The 18,160-nt window shown below is 28.0% G+C and overlaps 2 protein-coding genes across 5 annotated transcripts in view; one reads left to right on the forward strand and one right to left on the reverse strand.

Annotated features, from left to right (window-relative positions):
- Positions 1 to 841: 841 nt before the first annotated feature.
- LOC107442046 (MIF4G domain-containing protein A) lies at positions 842 to 10,093 on the reverse strand. Of its 3 annotated transcripts, none has more exons than XM_016055502.3 (5): positions 9,951 to 10,093; positions 8,560 to 8,699; positions 6,036 to 6,315; positions 1,636 to 1,820; positions 842 to 1,137 (listed from the first exon to the last, which is right to left on the reverse strand). In XM_016055502.3, exons 2-5 carry the CDS (start codon positions 8,686 to 8,688, stop codon positions 916 to 918), a joined length of 816 nt encoding a protein of 271 aa, XP_015910988.1. In that variant the 5' UTR covers positions 8,689 to 8,699; positions 9,951 to 10,093; the 3' UTR covers positions 842 to 915. The 3 variants fall into 3 exon arrangements, with proteins under 3 accessions (XP_015910988.1, XP_015910986.1, XP_015910987.1); XM_016055500.4 differs by having other exon boundaries at positions 9,915 to 10,086; XM_016055501.3 differs by having other exon boundaries at positions 8,560 to 8,711; positions 9,915 to 10,072.
- Positions 10,094 to 10,183: 90 nt separating this feature from the next.
- Positions 10,184 to 18,160, forward strand: part of LOC107442047 (YEATS domain containing 2 homolog D12) — a 33,754-nt gene continuing 25,777 nt past the window's right edge. Inside the window, exons 1-6 of one of the 2 annotated variants that reach the window (XM_021147006.3) lie at positions 10,184 to 10,543; positions 11,277 to 11,385; positions 12,239 to 12,336; positions 13,140 to 13,223; positions 15,015 to 15,212; positions 17,303 to 17,397. In XM_021147006.3, the coding sequence (XP_021002665.1) occupies positions 11,292 to 11,385; positions 12,239 to 12,336; positions 13,140 to 13,223; positions 15,015 to 15,212; positions 17,303 to 17,397 (569 nt within the window). In that variant the 5' untranslated portion in view covers positions 10,184 to 10,543; positions 11,277 to 11,291. Of the gene's footprint in view, positions 10,544 to 10,660; positions 10,705 to 11,276; positions 11,386 to 12,238; positions 12,337 to 13,139; positions 13,224 to 15,014; positions 15,213 to 17,302; positions 17,398 to 18,160 lie in introns of those variants that run through there. The other variant, XM_021147007.3, reaches the window with a different exon arrangement.

Raw genomic sequence — 18,160 nt, forward strand, 5'->3', positions numbered from 1 at the left:
AAAATTAAAACAAATAAAGGAATTAATTTTCATTTCTAAATATACACCAAGAAAATTATTGAGGCTGCTGCAACAGCAGTGAACAATGAAAAGTAGCTCACGAGAGAGCCGACAAGTGAACTTCTTTGTTCAAAGTTCTTGAGTAAAAAGAATGCTGGATTCTCTGACAGAGATGCAAAGTGAAGTGCGATAAGGGTAAAACGCGCAGGCGTATTTTCAATAGCTTTGATAAATTAGACAACATTTTGTATTGACTCTACTGAACTTGTAAAAGTCAGTGTTTTAAGTAAAGTTTCTTCAGTTTCACTACAATAACTTTCCTTTTTAAGTTTTTAAAACATTTTCTTCATTTCAGATATTTTTCATTGTTTCTAAAGTTGTTTTTAACATAAAATATGAGGAAAAATAATAAAAGGCTAAAATAGATTACACTCAACTACGTTTCTCTAATTACAAATATATTAGATTCAAATAAGATTGTGCCAAACAAGAAACTCAATTTTCTTCATTAAATATAGGGTCGTTATAAGCGAATTCTGCTGTATTAAGAACAATAAATTAATTTTGAAAGGTAAAGCTAGTCTTGGAATAACTAAATGGATGACACATGATACTGTTGTAAAAAAAAAAAAAAAAAATCCATGTATTCTAAAATAGTAAGATGTAACATAAATTATTGCATATGTTACATTTATAATCTAATATGAATGCAAAGTTATCCTTCTTTGCATTATTCCTGTCCCAACTATTATCACACATATTTATCAAATTAAAATTTAATTCTTTGTATTATAAAAACACTGAATGTTATAGCAAAATGATGAGAATCATAAAAACAATATATATAATAAAGTACATTTATTAAAAGCTCAATAACTTGAAGAACAATTTTAAGAGTTAAAGTTATTGCAAAACTCATTTGCACATTCTCACAACAGAAATTGATTGAGATTTATAGAATTTTTCAACATCACTAATTAATTTTCCATCACATAATATTAATTCAAACATTTCCAATAGCATGGTTCTAGCACTAATAGGAATATCATCACTGAGCAGTTGTTGTCGTATTTTATCTAAAAAATTATTGAGTCCATCTGAATTATTTGCTTTGAGACTGGCAAAACACTTTGGAAACTGAAAAAAAAAAGTATTTTTTTTCTTAATAAATAAATAAACAATACAAACTTTAGCACTAATAACACCTTTTTATTTCGACAGAGAATAAAATACATATGTGGTATCATAAAACGCATAATGGTATAATAATAATCTACATAAAAAAAGCTATCATACAAAGAAGTTTTAACTTTAATTTGTTTTTTTATTGAAATTGGTATTGAATTTTAAGCCGCCATCTTGTTAAAAATATTTGTACTATTTAACATTTTCTTGCAAAGAAACTGAAAGTATTGAAGAAAAAAAAAATTATTATTTCAAGATAATTTTAGACTAAATATAGTAATATAGAAAATAACCCAAAAAAAACTGAGTCAGTCACTAAGTTTTATTCGAAAAAAAAAATTAAAAATAGATTTAATTAACACTTTAATATAAAAACTATCACCTTAAAATAGAAAATTACCACGTAATCAAAGAATTTTAATGTGTCGAAGGAGAGAGTTTTTTTTTTACCTGTTCATAAACTACTTCAATTTCTTTTTCTGAGCCACCATCAACTAACATGCCTAGAACATCTAGCACTGGACGGCTCAAGACTTGAATGCAGTTGCCATCAATTTTAACATGAAAGAATATTTCGCACAGAAACCTCACATCCATGAGAAATTTGTCTAAAGTCAAGTAGCTATTCTCTCTTTCTGAAATAAATTTGTCATAATTCTAAATTTGCATTCTCATAAATAAAATATATACAAGGGTGATTCGGGACTAATATTTGTTTAATTGTACATAAAATACCTGCATAGATTCAATAAATTTTTCAAATACATCTTAAAGGTATATCTGTCCTCTATATTTCAATATAGTCACCACACATATTCAAGGACTTGCTGTTCCACTTTACTGATTTATCAATTCCTTCTGAGGCAGCGACAGCCTGGTTGGCATGGCACTGGACTCAAGTTTGTGAGAACAGAAGTTCGAATCCAGCTGGCCAAAGACTCCCTGTGTAGTAAATGGAGACTGGTGCACACTAAATCTGTCGAGTCATAAAGTCCTCCATGTTCCCGCAACAAATCAATACCACTGGGGTTACTTAATTGGAGATTGATCGTTCTCTGGTTCAGTTAAAAGTTACGAACTGTGGATGAATGAATGGGTCCATCCTAATAATGGGTATGATGTATGGGTGTGGCAGAAGTCGAATTCTTGGCCATAGATGGCGCAAGTGGAAAACAAGAACAATCGCACCCCCTCTGCCTTAATGGCTGACAACAACATCATCAACGCATGCATTGAATTTAGTCACCGACAATTTAAACCAACTTTCACAGTGATTTAAATTTTCTCATTACCCATTAAGTGCTCAACCTCAGACCGGTTCTTCATCGCAATTAATAGATAGTTATTAGAATCCAGGGTGTAGGTGAATGATAGGGTGTGGGGAAGAGTGTAATGAAATACAGGCTGTCACCGATAGACTAAATTGAATCTGTGATAGGCTTGTATTGCATTTGCTAAGCACTCTGAGGGTGTGCATAATCATGCAACAATTTAATCTTATGAATGTCTGACATTGACGGTTAAGTCATTTTAATTTACATCTTGTGCTTCCAATGTTTAGTTTCTGAATTGCCCTTGTATATATACACATTTTAAAATTAAAGTTATAAATTGCCACTATTTAGCATACAAACATACACCATTTATTTTATGCCAAGTACTCTATGTAATAATTTTTTTTCTGTTAATGTTATACATATATGCTCTTATTTCTGTTCTCAATTCTTGAAAAGATCACATAAATAAATATAATTTAATCTTTTACCTCCCAGTTAGAACGAAAGCAACTTTTAATCACACCAAAAAAGAAATGCTGAATTTGTAAAATTATTAATTAATTTGGTAAATACTTATTTTCTTGGAAAACTTCTAAAATGCATTTCTTGAAATCAATCATAATTTTATTTTTTTTTCAATTTTAACATTTTGCATAATTTTTCAAACTTCATGAATTCTTTGACTTTTTGAAATAAATAAGTAATTTTTCATTTGATTTCTCAATATTTAACATAATACATATCATTATTAAATATGTAACCTGGGCATTAAGGAGTCAATTTTCTACGCACAAAGTGTTCAGTAAAAGAGTGACTAATTTTGTAAAGTAAATTCTGAGACAATTAGTGATAGTATAATGAAATAAACAATCAATCGATATTAAAAGTCATAAAAATTTCCAGATGCTTTTTAAAGCTAGTTACCTATTAGAAATAAAGTCATAAGTCAACAAAGCTCAGCTTTGATTTTGATTAACATTGCTTTTAGTAGTTATTTGTTATAGGTACTTATGAAAACTTTATATACAATTCTAACAAATTTCAGAATAAATATATAATTTATTTTGTCTATTATAAATAATTTTTTCATATTTATCCGATTTTGAAATTCTGGTCTCCTTCTTTGGAGCCCTATACTCTTACAGGGTTTAAGTGAAAAGTTATCTTACTAAGTCAATTGAAAAAAAATTCTTTGATAAGATCAACACACTAAAAAGTTTTAAACTAGAATCTTGTGTTGATTCATTGCTTTCAACGAGATTTTCAGACATTGAACGCGAATGTACTTTAAAGACTCGATTCAATCCTCTATTAGCAAACAAATTGTCTTGAAACGAAGTCTTTTCTTTGGAGTTTCCAAATGTAGAAATAAATAAAATCTAGGTAAGCCATTTCAGGACAAGGTAGAAAAGTTAGTCAAGTGTGAGCCAGGGTAGAAAAGAAGTAAATGTAGGAGGGAGAGAAGTAAGATAAGTTTTCAATTATTTACCATGCCCATTTTTCTGAAACTTTTTGGAATGTTTAATATCTATATCATTAATGGAACATAGGATTTTATAAGTTTCAGAATGCAGTCAGGGAGGTTTAATATTTTGAAAAGTAAACATTACCAGGATTGCCACAGAAAAAAATGAGCAAAACAGTTGCTACTAGTAGCCTAAAGCATGAAAATAGTAGCCTAAAATTATGAAAATAGTTGCCTAAATAAGAACAAAAATTTTTCAATAATATGACTAAAATTTTATTAAATGATTTCATTGTAATCCCTGATCCATTTAGTCAAGTTGATGGCCAATATGATAATTTTTAAATAAACGTTAGTGTTCTAGCGCTAAATTTTTATATAAAATTTTTTTGTATATTTGCAGAACATTAAATACTTTTAAATGCTAGAATTAATGCAGAAAAATAATTTTTTCTTAAAAAAAAGCATACTCTTTCAATTAATTTTCCCTTGTTTCACATAATTTTTCCTTTAATCAATAATTGATTTAGCAAATATATATATATANTGTGTGCATGTGTGAAAAAGTGATTACTAAAATTCGAAAGTATTAAATATCGTATATAAATCATAGTATCATATTAAAAATTAGGTCTTTTAAAATCATGCAGAGTTTCGTAGCAATAACTGTTGAAAAGGCGAATGAGAAACAAAATAGATCCATAATGGAATCTGTGCAAATTGAGCGCATTAAGAAGTGATGACTCATATTTGCAATTCAATATTTTTTTATTTTATAGAAAAAAAAATTCATTATGTTCAGAAGCTATTGAGGGGCCGCAAGTTGTCAACCCAATTTATGCTATAAAAAAAACATTGCCAGGAGCACAGAAAAGTCTCCCAATAGTCTCCTTTTCCTTAAAATATTTGCTTTTTTAGCCTTTTCAGGCAAAAAAAAGTAGCCATAGTTGCCTTAGGTCGAAAATAATTGCAAATAGTCACCTGTGGCAACCCTGCATTACTAAAAGTCAATCTATTCATTGCCAACCAAAAGAGTGTTGTATAACAATTCATCGAGTGCTGCATGGCTGATTGTAGGAGAGGCAAAAGAGGTAGGGAGGTATTTTATTTATGTCGCACTAGAAACTATTGGTGACGGTCTGGAAAAATCCTTGAGGATGATCCAAAGACATGTCATCACAATTTTGATCATCTGCAGAGGGGATGGCTCACTTGCTTTGGTAGCCCGATGACAAAGTCGAGCACTTTACGGCAGAACAGTTTAACGAGGACCGATACCGCACACCCTTGATTTCTATGCAGACTGATCAAAGTGGTCACCCATGTCTTCAGGATCAGTCCACTGCAGGACCAGAGACGAAAGAATGATTGCTAGTGTGAAAGCTGATTTTTCCTTTCACTGATTCCAATCAGCACACTGCAACTGATGTTTGCTTCACAATAAAATCAATGACATTAACATTATTCAAACAAGCCCAGTTCATCTAGCAATATATATATATGTGCAGGGCCGGATTAACCTATAGGCACACTAGGCATGTGCCTAGGGCCTACGAAAAACTTGGGATAAAAAAAAATTGTTGACAAAAATAATTTAACTTTAAAAACAACAAGTGTATTTTGCACAAAATTATGAAGATACAAATAAAAATATAATATTTTTCGGTAATAAATTATTTTGCAGAATCTTATGATCTAATATATTACTTTTTGGCAATTTTTGAATTCAACGAAATCTTGTATTATGCTGTCAAATTCCAAACTACGCAAAATGTCGTATTCAATAGACATAAGTGCGAGCGATGCCAAACGATCTCGATTCATTGTTGAACGCAAATAATTTTTTATCAATTTTAATCTGGAGAAAGATCTTTCCCCTTCTGCATTTGATCCAAGAATCGACAAATATATTCTTAATGCAATGTGAATGTTAGGAAAAGTATTCACAAGTTTATCTTTAATTGCCTAGGGCCTACGAAAATTGGCTATGCCTAGGGCCTACGAAAGGTATAATCCAGCTGTGTGTGTGCTTGTGTTTGTTAAAAGCAATCATATATTTTGAGTAAAATATATTTATCTTAAACTTAAAAGAATAATAATTTGCATACCAGTATAAATTTTTTGAAGTTTTCTTAGCAGCATAGTGCGAAGCTTAATATTTTCCACAGCAACATCTCCATAAGATACACAGAATGAAGCTACAGCATGAGCATTCCATTGACTTTCTAATCCATGTGTTACAATTTTATCAACAAAAGAACTTAAACCATCTTGAGAATCGCATAATGATAGAACATCCTTTTCAATAACCGCTAGTTCTTTCTCAGGGTTACTTAGTCCCATTTTAACAATTTTACTACAAAGTGAATCTATTGGATCTTCTTTTTTCTATGAAGCAAAGAAAAAAAGAAAATTATAGTTAATCTGAAATAATATCATTGAACAATAAATTTATATTAACCAGCTTATATCATACTTGTTATGTTAAAAAATGCACTTTAACTAAACTAAACTCAGTGGCACAACAGCCCATAGAGGGCCAAGGCCTACAGTGCCTATCTTAGGTTTCTGACCTTGGGCTCTGGGGTGCAGGAGCAGATGTTCCAGTTAGGTGGTCAGCCGAACACGAAACCCCCAGTGCTCAGTTCCCAAGCATGCTTGGTACTGATTTATTGACCCACAGAAGGGATGACAGGTTGAGTCAACCTTGCCCGGCCTGAGGATCGAAACCAGAGCCTGTGGCACGGCAGTGTAATGCGCTACCACTTAGCCACCGGGTGTGTACAATCCCCTAATTCCCATAAATTTATCTGATAATCAAAGTTGCCTTTTTTTAAAGAAAAAAATATTTTCTTTTCAAAAAAAAAAAAAACTGTGTGAAGTCTGTATTTTAGTGAGAAAAAAAAAGAGGAAATTAAGAAAAACTGCAAAGATGATTAAATTAATTTTAAGGTATACAGAAAAGTGCTACAAATAAAATTCCCAGCCTATATCATAAGAGTTATAATAGATTTGTAAGATAAATCAAAATAGACTTATCAGCTCAATTCGATAAACAGAAGCAAAATCATAAAAAAAATTTTTAAATTTTTTTTTTTATGTCTCCAAAATTGAAATATCTATCGTAAAAGCATTTATCATAATTTTGCAGAGATATGCCATGCCCACAAAATTCGACTAAAACAAAAAAGTTTTTCATAGGAAAGGTTGCACTATTGGATATGTCACACAAACTTTTACTGCATGAAAAATTGCAGTGTTAGCGCACCTGTTAAAATAACAAATCGTACATAACATAAATGAGTAAAAATCATTGAATTAATTTTTAAACATACAAAAAAATTAGTATATGCGATCTCTTACTTTAAAATCAGAAATGATGCATTTCAATACTTTTCAAAGTAATGTAAAATTTTACCTTGTTCAATTGTGCACAATTTAAATGCAAAACAATTACAAACACATTATGTGAATAAATAAAAAATACCCCATTTTTATATAAATTATGTATTTAAGCAGCTAAAAATAAATAAAATACATTAAGAAATTAAGGAAAAGAACTTAGCATAAAATTGCATATTTTGATTGCATCACATCTCTTAGTTATAATTCGATTTGAAATACTTTAATACTAATTGTGATACAACACTGTCCAAAACAATAATAATACAACTACCAAAAAGAACGTCATTTCACCACCGCCACTTTGCGTGAACTCTTTGATCTTAATTTACCACATCTACCTTGATGACAGCGTCATCACAACATGGAGGCATGACAAACATCATAAAATGTTGCAGTGTAAAACATTCAATAAATATATCATTAAGCTATATAATATAAAATATTCAATAAAAAACATAAAAAAGTATAATATGGGACATTCAATAAAAAAATGATGAACAGCCATTTAATACGAACATAGAAAAACAGTGTAATATTATACAAACGTATAGCAATATGAAACGTTCAATAAAAACATATATGAAGGCATGACACTAATAAATCAAATAATTAAACAGCTAAAAAACCTTAAAGTAAATTAAAAAATATTATTAATATTTCTTGTTTTGTATTATTAATATTTCTTGTTTTTAAAATATTAATATTTTTTTTACACCAATCTTATCTTGCGGAAATTGCACTTCACATAACAATCAGGAACATATTATGTTTTGCATTATCAATGTTGACTTTCTAAAATTTAAACAAATCAAATGATAAGCAGCTAAAGACCCTTAAAGAATTTTTAGCTTTTGCATTAACAGCGTTTTTGGTAGGGATGGATGTCTGCTGTTGCACTATTGTTATTAATTCTTTATATTATTAATGATTCTAAAATGTAAAAAGAGATTTCTGCAAAAGAAAAAAAAATATATAATGAAATTTTGGAGAATAATTTCAACAAAATAAAATTGTCAAGCTCAAGGAGGGAAAAAAATTCCCACACAGGCCGCCTCATCAGATAAGCCATGAAGGCTTTAAAAGACTTTGTGTAGTAGCTAACTATATCCTTAAAAATTCTAAATGGATTAAACTATATTTAAAACAACAAGAATTAAATTTTTTTTCATTTGGATCAAAATGACAAAAATAATAATAAAACCTTAATTTAAATCTCAATAAAATTACCTCTGTATTATTAATCTGAAAGTTATCTCCAAATCGTTGCTTTAAACCAGATTCTGCAGGTCTACGAAGTGGTTGACCAGCTTTATTAGCTTGCATAGCATATCCTCGCCCTCTTGGTTTAGTAGCCATTGAAAAATTGTCTAGAAAAAATGCTAAAAATTAAAACAGCAATAAAAATCAACTATAATTATACTTATTATTAATATATACATTCTAAAAATTAATAATAAATTTTAAAAATTAAGTTTATTATTATTATAAAATAGATCGTTCTTTACGATAATTATAAATCCATAAATGAGGAAAATGCATTTTATAGTTTTTCGGTAGAGTGACCAAACAACACCAAATGACACATTGATTTTAATAACAAACAGCATAATAATTTATAAAATTATTTATGTAATTTAAAAACAGAAATTTCTAACTATGATGAATGAAGTGATTATAAGTTTCATTGGAAATTATAATTTTACAATGATTATCTCCAGTTTTTTTGTTCAAGATTTTCGTTCTATTTTCCCTTTTTTAATATTAGCCCAAGAATTTGGTCTAGCACACTTAAAATTTTTTTTTATTTCAGTTAATCTGATAAGGAGAAAGGATAGAAAATAACGTAATTAAACTAGCACAAGGTCTCTGCACCTTACATATTTTTTTTATACCAAAGACAATTATATGCCTATTTTAATCAATAGTAAAAAAAAAGAGAGTATAAAAAACGCATTTATTTTTAAACTATACAAATAAAAATTAGGAAATCTTTCTATACCTGTAACTGTTTATCCCAATTACAACCGATAAAGAGATTAAAAATAAAGAAGATTTTAATTCATAATTTATTGCTTTATTTTGCTCATTCCATATTTCATAAGAAAGTAAAAACCATCAAACAATAAAAATCACTAATCTACAAGTACTTTCAAACTTGCCAATATTTTTTTTTAAAAAATGTTAATTTTTGTCTAGAGTGGTAGCTTTCGAGTTGGTCCCTTTCTGGGATGTTTTCTTTATTTTTATTTCTGCCAAAGTACGATCCGAAAATCTTCGGAATCACGACATGGAAATCTTTCTGTTGGATTAACTGAAATGGAATGACTTCTATAAGAAATGTTAGTACACATTAGTCACATAAATTTCAAATTTACTAAACTGATCATCACGCAACAAGACGACATTAAATAATAAAAATATATTTAACACTTTTTATTCAGTTTCTTTTATTTAAACTATCCTATTTGGCGAGTGACAAGATTTTTATTTAACACCGGTCACTGTTTGTTTGTTGATGAGACAAACTTCAAAATTTGGTAAATAAAAAGCATGTAAAAATAAGTACTATTTTAAAAACTAACCAGTGTATATCTATAGGGAATAGTTAGACTATTAACCTTGGTATAAGTGATACTGGATGCAATTTAATAAAATCTGATTTGATTCAAAATTAGATAGTAGATAAACTGCAATAATTATAAAAAAATTTTGACAAATAATAGCCGTTGATAACGGTTTTGAAACTAAACAATAACTGTAACATCAGCTTGTTGCTCTATTAGAGAAACATTTCATTCCATTAAAAAAGCTGCAAGTATGATTTTTTAAACAATAGTTGCTTGTAGCTCTTAACTTATGTTTGAGTTGAGTTGAATAGTTTATCGGCTCTATGGAAAGTTTGCTTGTTTTTTGTTTTTTTTCTGAATTTCAATATGGATTACGCGACTCACAATGTTTGAAAACAATGCTAGAGTTTATTTCTGATCCAATTAATATCCGCAATTAAGCTGATAATTATAATTTATTATTTGCGAAGAAACTGCTCTTACTAAATCGATTTTACTTGCTAACTTATAACCTTTTCTTGTTGTAAAGCAATAGAAGATTTTTTTGCCGGTATATCCGGTAGCAATTAATTGTCAATGAAACCCTGTTAAATATTAATTATTGTTATATTTCTTTCCTCAAAGATAACTTTATTTTAAGAGAGGTAAGTATTGTGATTTTTAATTAAGTTTCTTAAAGTTAAATTTTGTTAAAACTCAAAGAAGTTGATGTGCACACAGTTTTATGTTGAAGTTTACACTCGTATGACATATCATTTTCTAAACAGTTGTCCTTAAGAATCCATTAGATTATAATTATTTTCAGGTACGTAATTGTCTTTACTTCATATTCAATTGTTCGAAATTTTATTAAATACAATTGTAATTGTGGCAAAGTTATGATAATATGTATAGAGATAGATATATAATCGTGCGTGTACGAGAAAGAACAGTCATTTTCTTTAATATTTATTATTCATAGGATAGTTATGTAAGAGCCATTTTTTATGTATTATCAGTTAAAGAATATTTCGGTTTATTTTAAGTTATGAATTGTTAAATACTTTTTGAAACACTATACAAAAAATCTTACTAATTAAGAAGTAATGGTGAAAATTTCTGTATTGAAACCTATTTGCACTATTTACCATCGCCAAGGGTTCCTTTTTTACTTGTAAATATTTAAAAAATTATGTGTGGTTATTTGACCTAAATCATATATCAAATAAAATTTCTAAAATTAATTTGTCTGAAAAATAATTTTAAAAATTTATAAATACCAGCTATATTCATTGTGATGATCTATTGTGATTTTTCTTAATACTTTTTTCTAATTTATATATTTTTTCTAATTAATTTTTATCTTAAATATTTATATCTTTTTTAAATGTTTTAAAGTGTCTGAGAAAAATCATGGCTGCTAAAAGAGAATTACATCTTGATCCTGATTATGAAGCTTTGCCTCCTGAACTACAAGAAAAACGTGTTAAACTATATGAGGATAGTGGTATGTAAATTTAGCATCACTTTATATACCAATTTGGATATTTTGTATTATGTTGTATCGGAAATTGTATCTGTGTTTAATAATGACTAATGCCCAATCTAATTATGTAAAAAAATATAAGATTGTAAAATCAGTTTTATCCTTTTAAAAAAGTTAGACATTGGGCCTACAACACAATTTACTTTATATATCTTTTTTTTAAAGTTTTAAAATTAATTGATTAAAATTAATAAATTTTTTTTTTTTTTTTTTTTAAGTATGAAAAATAATATAATTTTGTACTTATCTTAAAGCTCTAGTATGAATTGTGCTTAGTTTCAAATTTAATGCAATTTAACCGCTACATTAATGAGATTGTAATTAATGTATAGGTAAATGTCCTCATGAAATTAATATTATTACCATTGTTAGTCATTGGATCAACCTGTGAAGGGACCAAGGGTGTGCAATATCAGCCCTGGTTTAATGGCTCTACCTCAAAGTGCTAAACTTTGTGTGCTGGTCATCGGGCTACCAAAGCAAAGGAGCCATCCAACCTGCAGATGATCAAAATTCTATCAGCATGTTTTTGGATCAACCTCAGGGATGTTTCCTAGACCATCTTTAATAGCATTTTCTGCAATACTCATGAGGCATAAATGAAAATTGCAATGCCTAGTAAATGGTTTATTTGACCAAATTTCAGCCATTTGAAACTAGATATATATTAATAGTATCTCATGAGTCTTCAGCCATTCTTATTCTATTACCTTGGAGCTTTATTTCTTTTGTTAGCTTCACACATATTTAAATTAAATCTGAGATGAAGGTTATATTTGTTTAAAGTTTAAGATTTTTTTTCTTTGTATTTTAGTGAGAAAACAAATGCAGGAAAAAATTGTGAATGTGTTAAAAGAAAATTTTGAGCAAGAAATAAATTCAAAAGATGCAGAAATAGATGCTTTAGATGAAGTAAGTAATGTATATATTTTTTAAAAATATCTAACTCTTTAATATTATTTTTTGTTATAAAAACATATGTTTAAAAGATAATTTAAATTTAAAATTTTAAGAAAAAATTTAATTTTAATGTAATTGTAAGAGTTTCTTTTGTGGAGAATTATACTAATTACAGATATTTGTGTAATTGCTGTATGAACTTCTCAATTTTGACACTATAGCTTACATATTTAGTATAGATTTTATATAATTTATTTCAATCATTTTAAAATCTTTTTTCTTCAGCTTCTTTTAAAGGTAGAATTATTTGTATTTAAAATTATAGCATATGTGAATGATAAATAAATGTTTAGTAAATTTTATGTACTAAAATCATTTACCTACTGAAAAATAATTTGTACCTAAATATTATTAGGTAGTTATTTAATTACTAGACAAAGTTTCTCCAATTTTGACAAAGATTCTTACATATTTTGAATAGTTTTTATTTTGTATATTTCAATCACTTAAAAAAATGTTCTTCATCATCTTTTATCGATCCAATTATATTTATCTAAACTAATTTTGTATAAAAATTATTTTAATCTTAATTTAGTTAGTTAATAGGTAGTTATTAACACGTAATTTATGTACGAACTTCTCCAATTTTGGCAAAGTTGTTTACATATTTCAAAAAGATTTTATCTTCTGTATTTCAATCATTTGAAAATTTTTTCGTTTGTTCATCATTGTACTTAAACAAATTTTATCCCAAATTTATCTATTGTTATCTATATTTATTATTGTTTATCTGTTATTTCTCTTTTTGTCATTAGAACTTATATACATGCCGAGCAGTTGTAGATCGACTAAGAGCCTGTATAATTACAAAATTTTATGCAAGTTTAGGACAAGATCAGGTATAATTTTGGTTTTTATTTTCTATATTTAATTGTGCTACATTTTAAAAATTGTCTTTCATTTGCATTTCAGAAATGTCTTTTAGCTGATGATTTGATATTTTGGGAAGTTATGAAATATTTTGTCTGAGTCTTTTATGCTTAAAGGACATAATAGCAAATTAATGGAAATTTTACTAAATTTTGCACAGAAAATAAGCTATGAATATGCCCAGAAGCAGAAAGTGCCTAAAACTGTGACGTACGTCGCAGAACAAACTAAGTCCTGCAGAACAATTTGTATCTTGAATAAGTGAGAGCGTTTTCCCGCGATCCCCCGCCCACCTGCCTCCCATAGTTTTGCAGAAAAATCCCCAACCCTAATCTCATACATTCTCTTAGTATTCGGACCTTCATATCATAGGCATTTTATTAATAATTCATCATCGTCATTACCAAAATTTTGTACTTCAAAAGTGATTGAAAAAGTAACAAATCAAGAATGTTTGCCTTGGTTTAAAAAATAATGTAGTGTATCTGTGTATGATCCTGTATTTTAATAAATGAAAATATAGTATTTTAACGTAAAGTTGACTTTTTTTTCGCTGTGAAATGCTTGCAGAACATTTGTATAAATTAATAAGTCCTGTTGCAGAACATTTGAAAATATTCTGCTTATGGGTGAATATGTCTGAATTTATAAGTTTTTATAATAAATTTCATAGTTATAAGTTTTGTATAATGAAAATTAAGTCCTGTGTGTAAATTTAAATATCTATATGTATATATACAGGGCTCAAAATTAATGGTTGTCAACTGATCAAGGACTACTAAATTCTGACTCAGACCACCATGATGTAGTATTTAGTGGTCCCTTAATCTGGTGACCAATTACCATTAATCTTAAAGTATGCTAATTGATTATTTTTTTTAAAAATTTTAATTTGAAACAATGATCACATTTCACTACAATACTTGAAATGATGTTTTGCATTTTTTCTATTACATTTTTCCCAAAGATTTGGAAATTAGGTTTATTGCTTAGAGTTGTAAATTTTCATATTTTTTTGTCTTATAAACTATTTTTTTTAAAATTTAACTCTTTAAATATTTTTGTGTTTAAAATTTTAAAGGATAAACTTTACTATTTGAAGAAGAAAATCTTATTAGTAAGACAGATTTAATGGTAAATTTTTTTTATTACATGATATTTCTGTTAAAAAAAATGTTGGTATACATTTCTTATAGTTTTTTTCTATTGTTATTTACCAAATATCAAAAGATATGTTAAATTTTAATCTGAAAGTTTCTCGTTTATTTTTTAATGGGAAAAATGTGTATGCCAAAGGAAATATTTTTTTAATTAATCTAGTAATAATTTCTTAGTTCTTTAAATTATTGCTGCATCTAATTAATTGTTTTTATTAAATTATATTTTTGAAACGCATTTTTTTTATTCAATAAAAGTTTAATATATTTTTGCCATTAAGTACATAGTTAAAAGAGGAAATTAAGCTTTATTGCTTTAAATAGTATAAATAAATGAAAATATAACTATAAATGAGTAAATTAAAGCAGCTTGAATAAAGCACAGCTTGATTAACTTGTTCTTATTCAAGTTTGTAATGTTGTTGTCAAGTTAAATAAAAAAAAAAAATTATAAACGATATTTTTTGAGCTACTTATGAATAAAGCATAATTTGATTCACATTATGTACTTCATGCATTCGTAAATAGTATATTTTATAATAAACTGTTTTAATCAATCTTTTTTTACATATATATTTATATATATTTATCTTGAATCTTTAGAAACCAGATCAAGATTTTGTACCTTCATTGCATCCTACCATTAAGAAACATATGGATAAAAGCATCTTCCCCGAAGGGAAATGTGAGCATGTGATGAGGCCTGGCTCATCTAAGGAGGCTGATACAGTATTTATAAATGGAAATGTTAGAGATACTGTGAGACTAACGTGTAACGATTTAAGTCAAGACAATAACAGTGTAAGTTATTTTGCTTAGATTTCCTTTTATTAGATTAAATTCTCAATTTCATTAAATTTTAATTTGATTATCATTAAAGTAAATAGTTTAATTTGTTTCAAAAAAGTTTAATCTCTTTGTGTAGTCTTTTTTTTTTTTATTTATTAAGAAATCTTTAGAATGTAGAAGTGCATGCTGTGCGTTAACCCCTTAACTGCCGAGTAAAATTTACGTGATTCAGTCCCCAGTGCCACGGTTTTTCGCTCAAGTGCACTTTCTTACACAGTGTTTTGGTGGGGAAAATGATGCACGCTTTGCGATTTAAAAACAGTTTAATTTTACAAGACAAGAAATAGGAAAGAAAGAAAATACAAAATTTAAATTAAATAATAAAAATACAATATAAAAGATGTTAAAACTTAGCTGTTGTATGATAAATCCTGAAACATGGTTAGACACATAAACCAACATCACATTCATCGCACTGATAGCGGGATTCACGACGAATTTTTTTTCTTGAACAAACAGCACATTTTCGCGATGCATTTTTCTTTGAAGACGTTGATGGAAAGAATAAAAAGCACCAAATACATACGAGAAACAAAAGGGAAAAATAAATACACACAAGCAATTAATACGATATCACTTTTCCATAACATCCTTTTCCCATTCCCCCTCCTCCGAAATTAGTAATACATTCGCAAAGCAAACACTTTCAAGTCCATTTTACTGCATTCTGAAGTAGGGGGTGTAGTTCTATTTATAGCAGCGCAATGCAAAGCATCGTACTTTGGGAAAGCATATATATACGCCTGCGGCAGTTAACGCATCGTTTGGCCGAGACATATATATATACGCCCGCGGCAGTTAAGGGGTTAATAAAACTTAAAAACTCATGCCAGCAAGAGAAAGTAAAGAGATAACCAGTATAGATCAAATAAAAAAATTTTTCTAGCTATAAAAATAAAAATTTTGAATTGAACTAATTTTACAATAATAGTAACAATAATAATGTAACAATAACAATGTAACAAATATAGTATTTTCAGTGGAATCTTTTTCAATATTTAACATTTGCAAACGGACACCATAATAGCATTTGCAAGATAGCTTATTAGGAAATTATTTAGTAAATTGGCATCTTCCCATGGACTTTGAGATTCCATTATTTGTTGTGCAAAACTAATTGTTTTTGGTAGCATGACATTTTGTGAAGAGGTTGCAATTTTAAAGATTAAGCAGTTTCCAAATCTGTTGGCGAATGAAAAATAGATTAATAGCTTTTCATTTTCAGTTTTTTTTTTTAATGAATAATTCTTAGTTTATTTTTTAAATAGTCTTATTGTGCTTATGTAATAAGTAACATTTTTCTGCAACACAAATAATATTTTGTTCTGATATATTTGTTCAGTAATAAGACTGCACCGGGATGTTCTGTTGCAGAAAGTGTTCAATATACAGGGGTCTGTCCAGGCCGAATTTACTACCATTTAGCGGTACCTTTACACATTCAACTTTAGGAAAAACGGTAGTTTCACAAATTAAATTTTTGGAAAATTTCACAAAATACTTTTTCTTAAAATTTTATATTTGTAACGATAAATCCATATTTTTGTGTTGATTTTTTAATATAATTTTTAATTTTTCACAAATTATTTTTAAATTTTCACAAAATAGGTACCTCACATAAAAACCTATACAGACCCCTGATATATGTGAGTGTCCCCTATTCCAATATCTATGAATGTTATCGTCTGATAAAAAAAGTTCAATATCTATGAAACTTTTTTCTTTCATACAGCTTTACTTATAAAGCACATTGATTACATTTCTTGCATTTTCTGTATTTGTTCAATTACCTAGACTATTCTATGAGTCTAGGAATATAGTTAAACTCCATCACTTTATCTAAAAGTTTTTTTTTTTTTTAAATTTTATCTTTGACAAATTTAAATGGTATTTTCTGAAATAAAATGGCTAAAAAATTTCTGTGGTCAGAACTAAATATTTTGTTTGAAAATTTTTGTTCAGTTTTTAAAACACAAATGTTATGTTAAAAATATATTTACCATTGCAGGATATTCAGTAGTTCAATTTTTTCTCCTTATTAGGTTTGTAATTCTAATCATGTTTCTATGACTGATGATAGTTACAATGTATCAAGATTCAAAACTAAATGCAAGATTGTTGTTGGAAACATTTCCAAGTATGTTTTTTATTATATTTAAAAATTTTTTATTATATTTATCTATCCTTTTATTAGTTTAAATTATTGTATATAATTAGCTTTTTGCTTTGTTGTTTTTAAGCTATTTTGGGTTTTTACTTTTAAACTAGTTGGTTTAGTTTAGTGCACTTTTTATATTTAAATTGAGGTTGTTGTTTTCTTTTAACAAACTTATCATCAAAGAGAATTATAAAATGTCAGAAATAGCATTTTGTTAAATTTTCTAACATTTCTGAGAACTTTGTTTCTGTCTGTTAAATTATGGAAACTTTTGAAATGGTTGAAAAAATTCTATTTTGTGTTTACCAAACTTAATTTGATTAGTAAATAAATTCAAATCAATCTTTCTTCTTTTATGAGCTTTGTTAACAGCGGCATCTTTTCATCTGGGCAAAAGAAAGTTATGAGACCCCTCTACTTCAAATGATGTCTCAAAATTTCTCAATGCTTCTTCAGGGATCCGGCGAAAAGTGCTCAATGCTTCTGGAGCTTTGTTAATAGCGGCATCTTATGATCTTTTCATCTAGGCAAAAGCAAGTTATGAGATCCCTCTGCTTCAAATGATGTCTCAAAAGTTCTCAATGCTTTTTCCCCACCAAAAATTATTTTAATTTTCTTATCAATTTGAAGACTATTTAGCACATTCTGTGGATCCCGGCAGGTTTACTTTCAAGCAGGGTTGGGTTTTTGACGTCAAAAAGTGGTTTTTGACATGACAAGGGTATAATGGAAAAATAAGGAT

Source organism: Parasteatoda tepidariorum, chromosome 10 (genome assembly GCF_043381705.1).
Source record: "Parasteatoda tepidariorum isolate YZ-2023 chromosome 10, CAS_Ptep_4.0, whole genome shotgun sequence".
Lineage (NCBI taxonomy): Eukaryota > Metazoa > Arthropoda > Arachnida > Araneae > Theridiidae > Parasteatoda > Parasteatoda tepidariorum.

Coding starts and splice junctions, on each gene's coding strand:
- LOC107442046 (XM_016055502.3), bottom strand. CDS start 8,688: ATGGCTACTAAACCAAGAGGGCGAGGATATGCTATGCAAGCTAATAAA. Junction 6,316..8,559: donor TTCAGATTAATAATACAGAG/GTAATTTTATTG, acceptor TTTGCTTCATAG/AAAAAAGAAGATCCAATAGA. Junction 1,821..6,035: donor ACTTCAAAAAATTTATACTG/GTATGCAAATTA, acceptor AATTTATTTCAG/AAAGAGAGAATAGCTACTTG.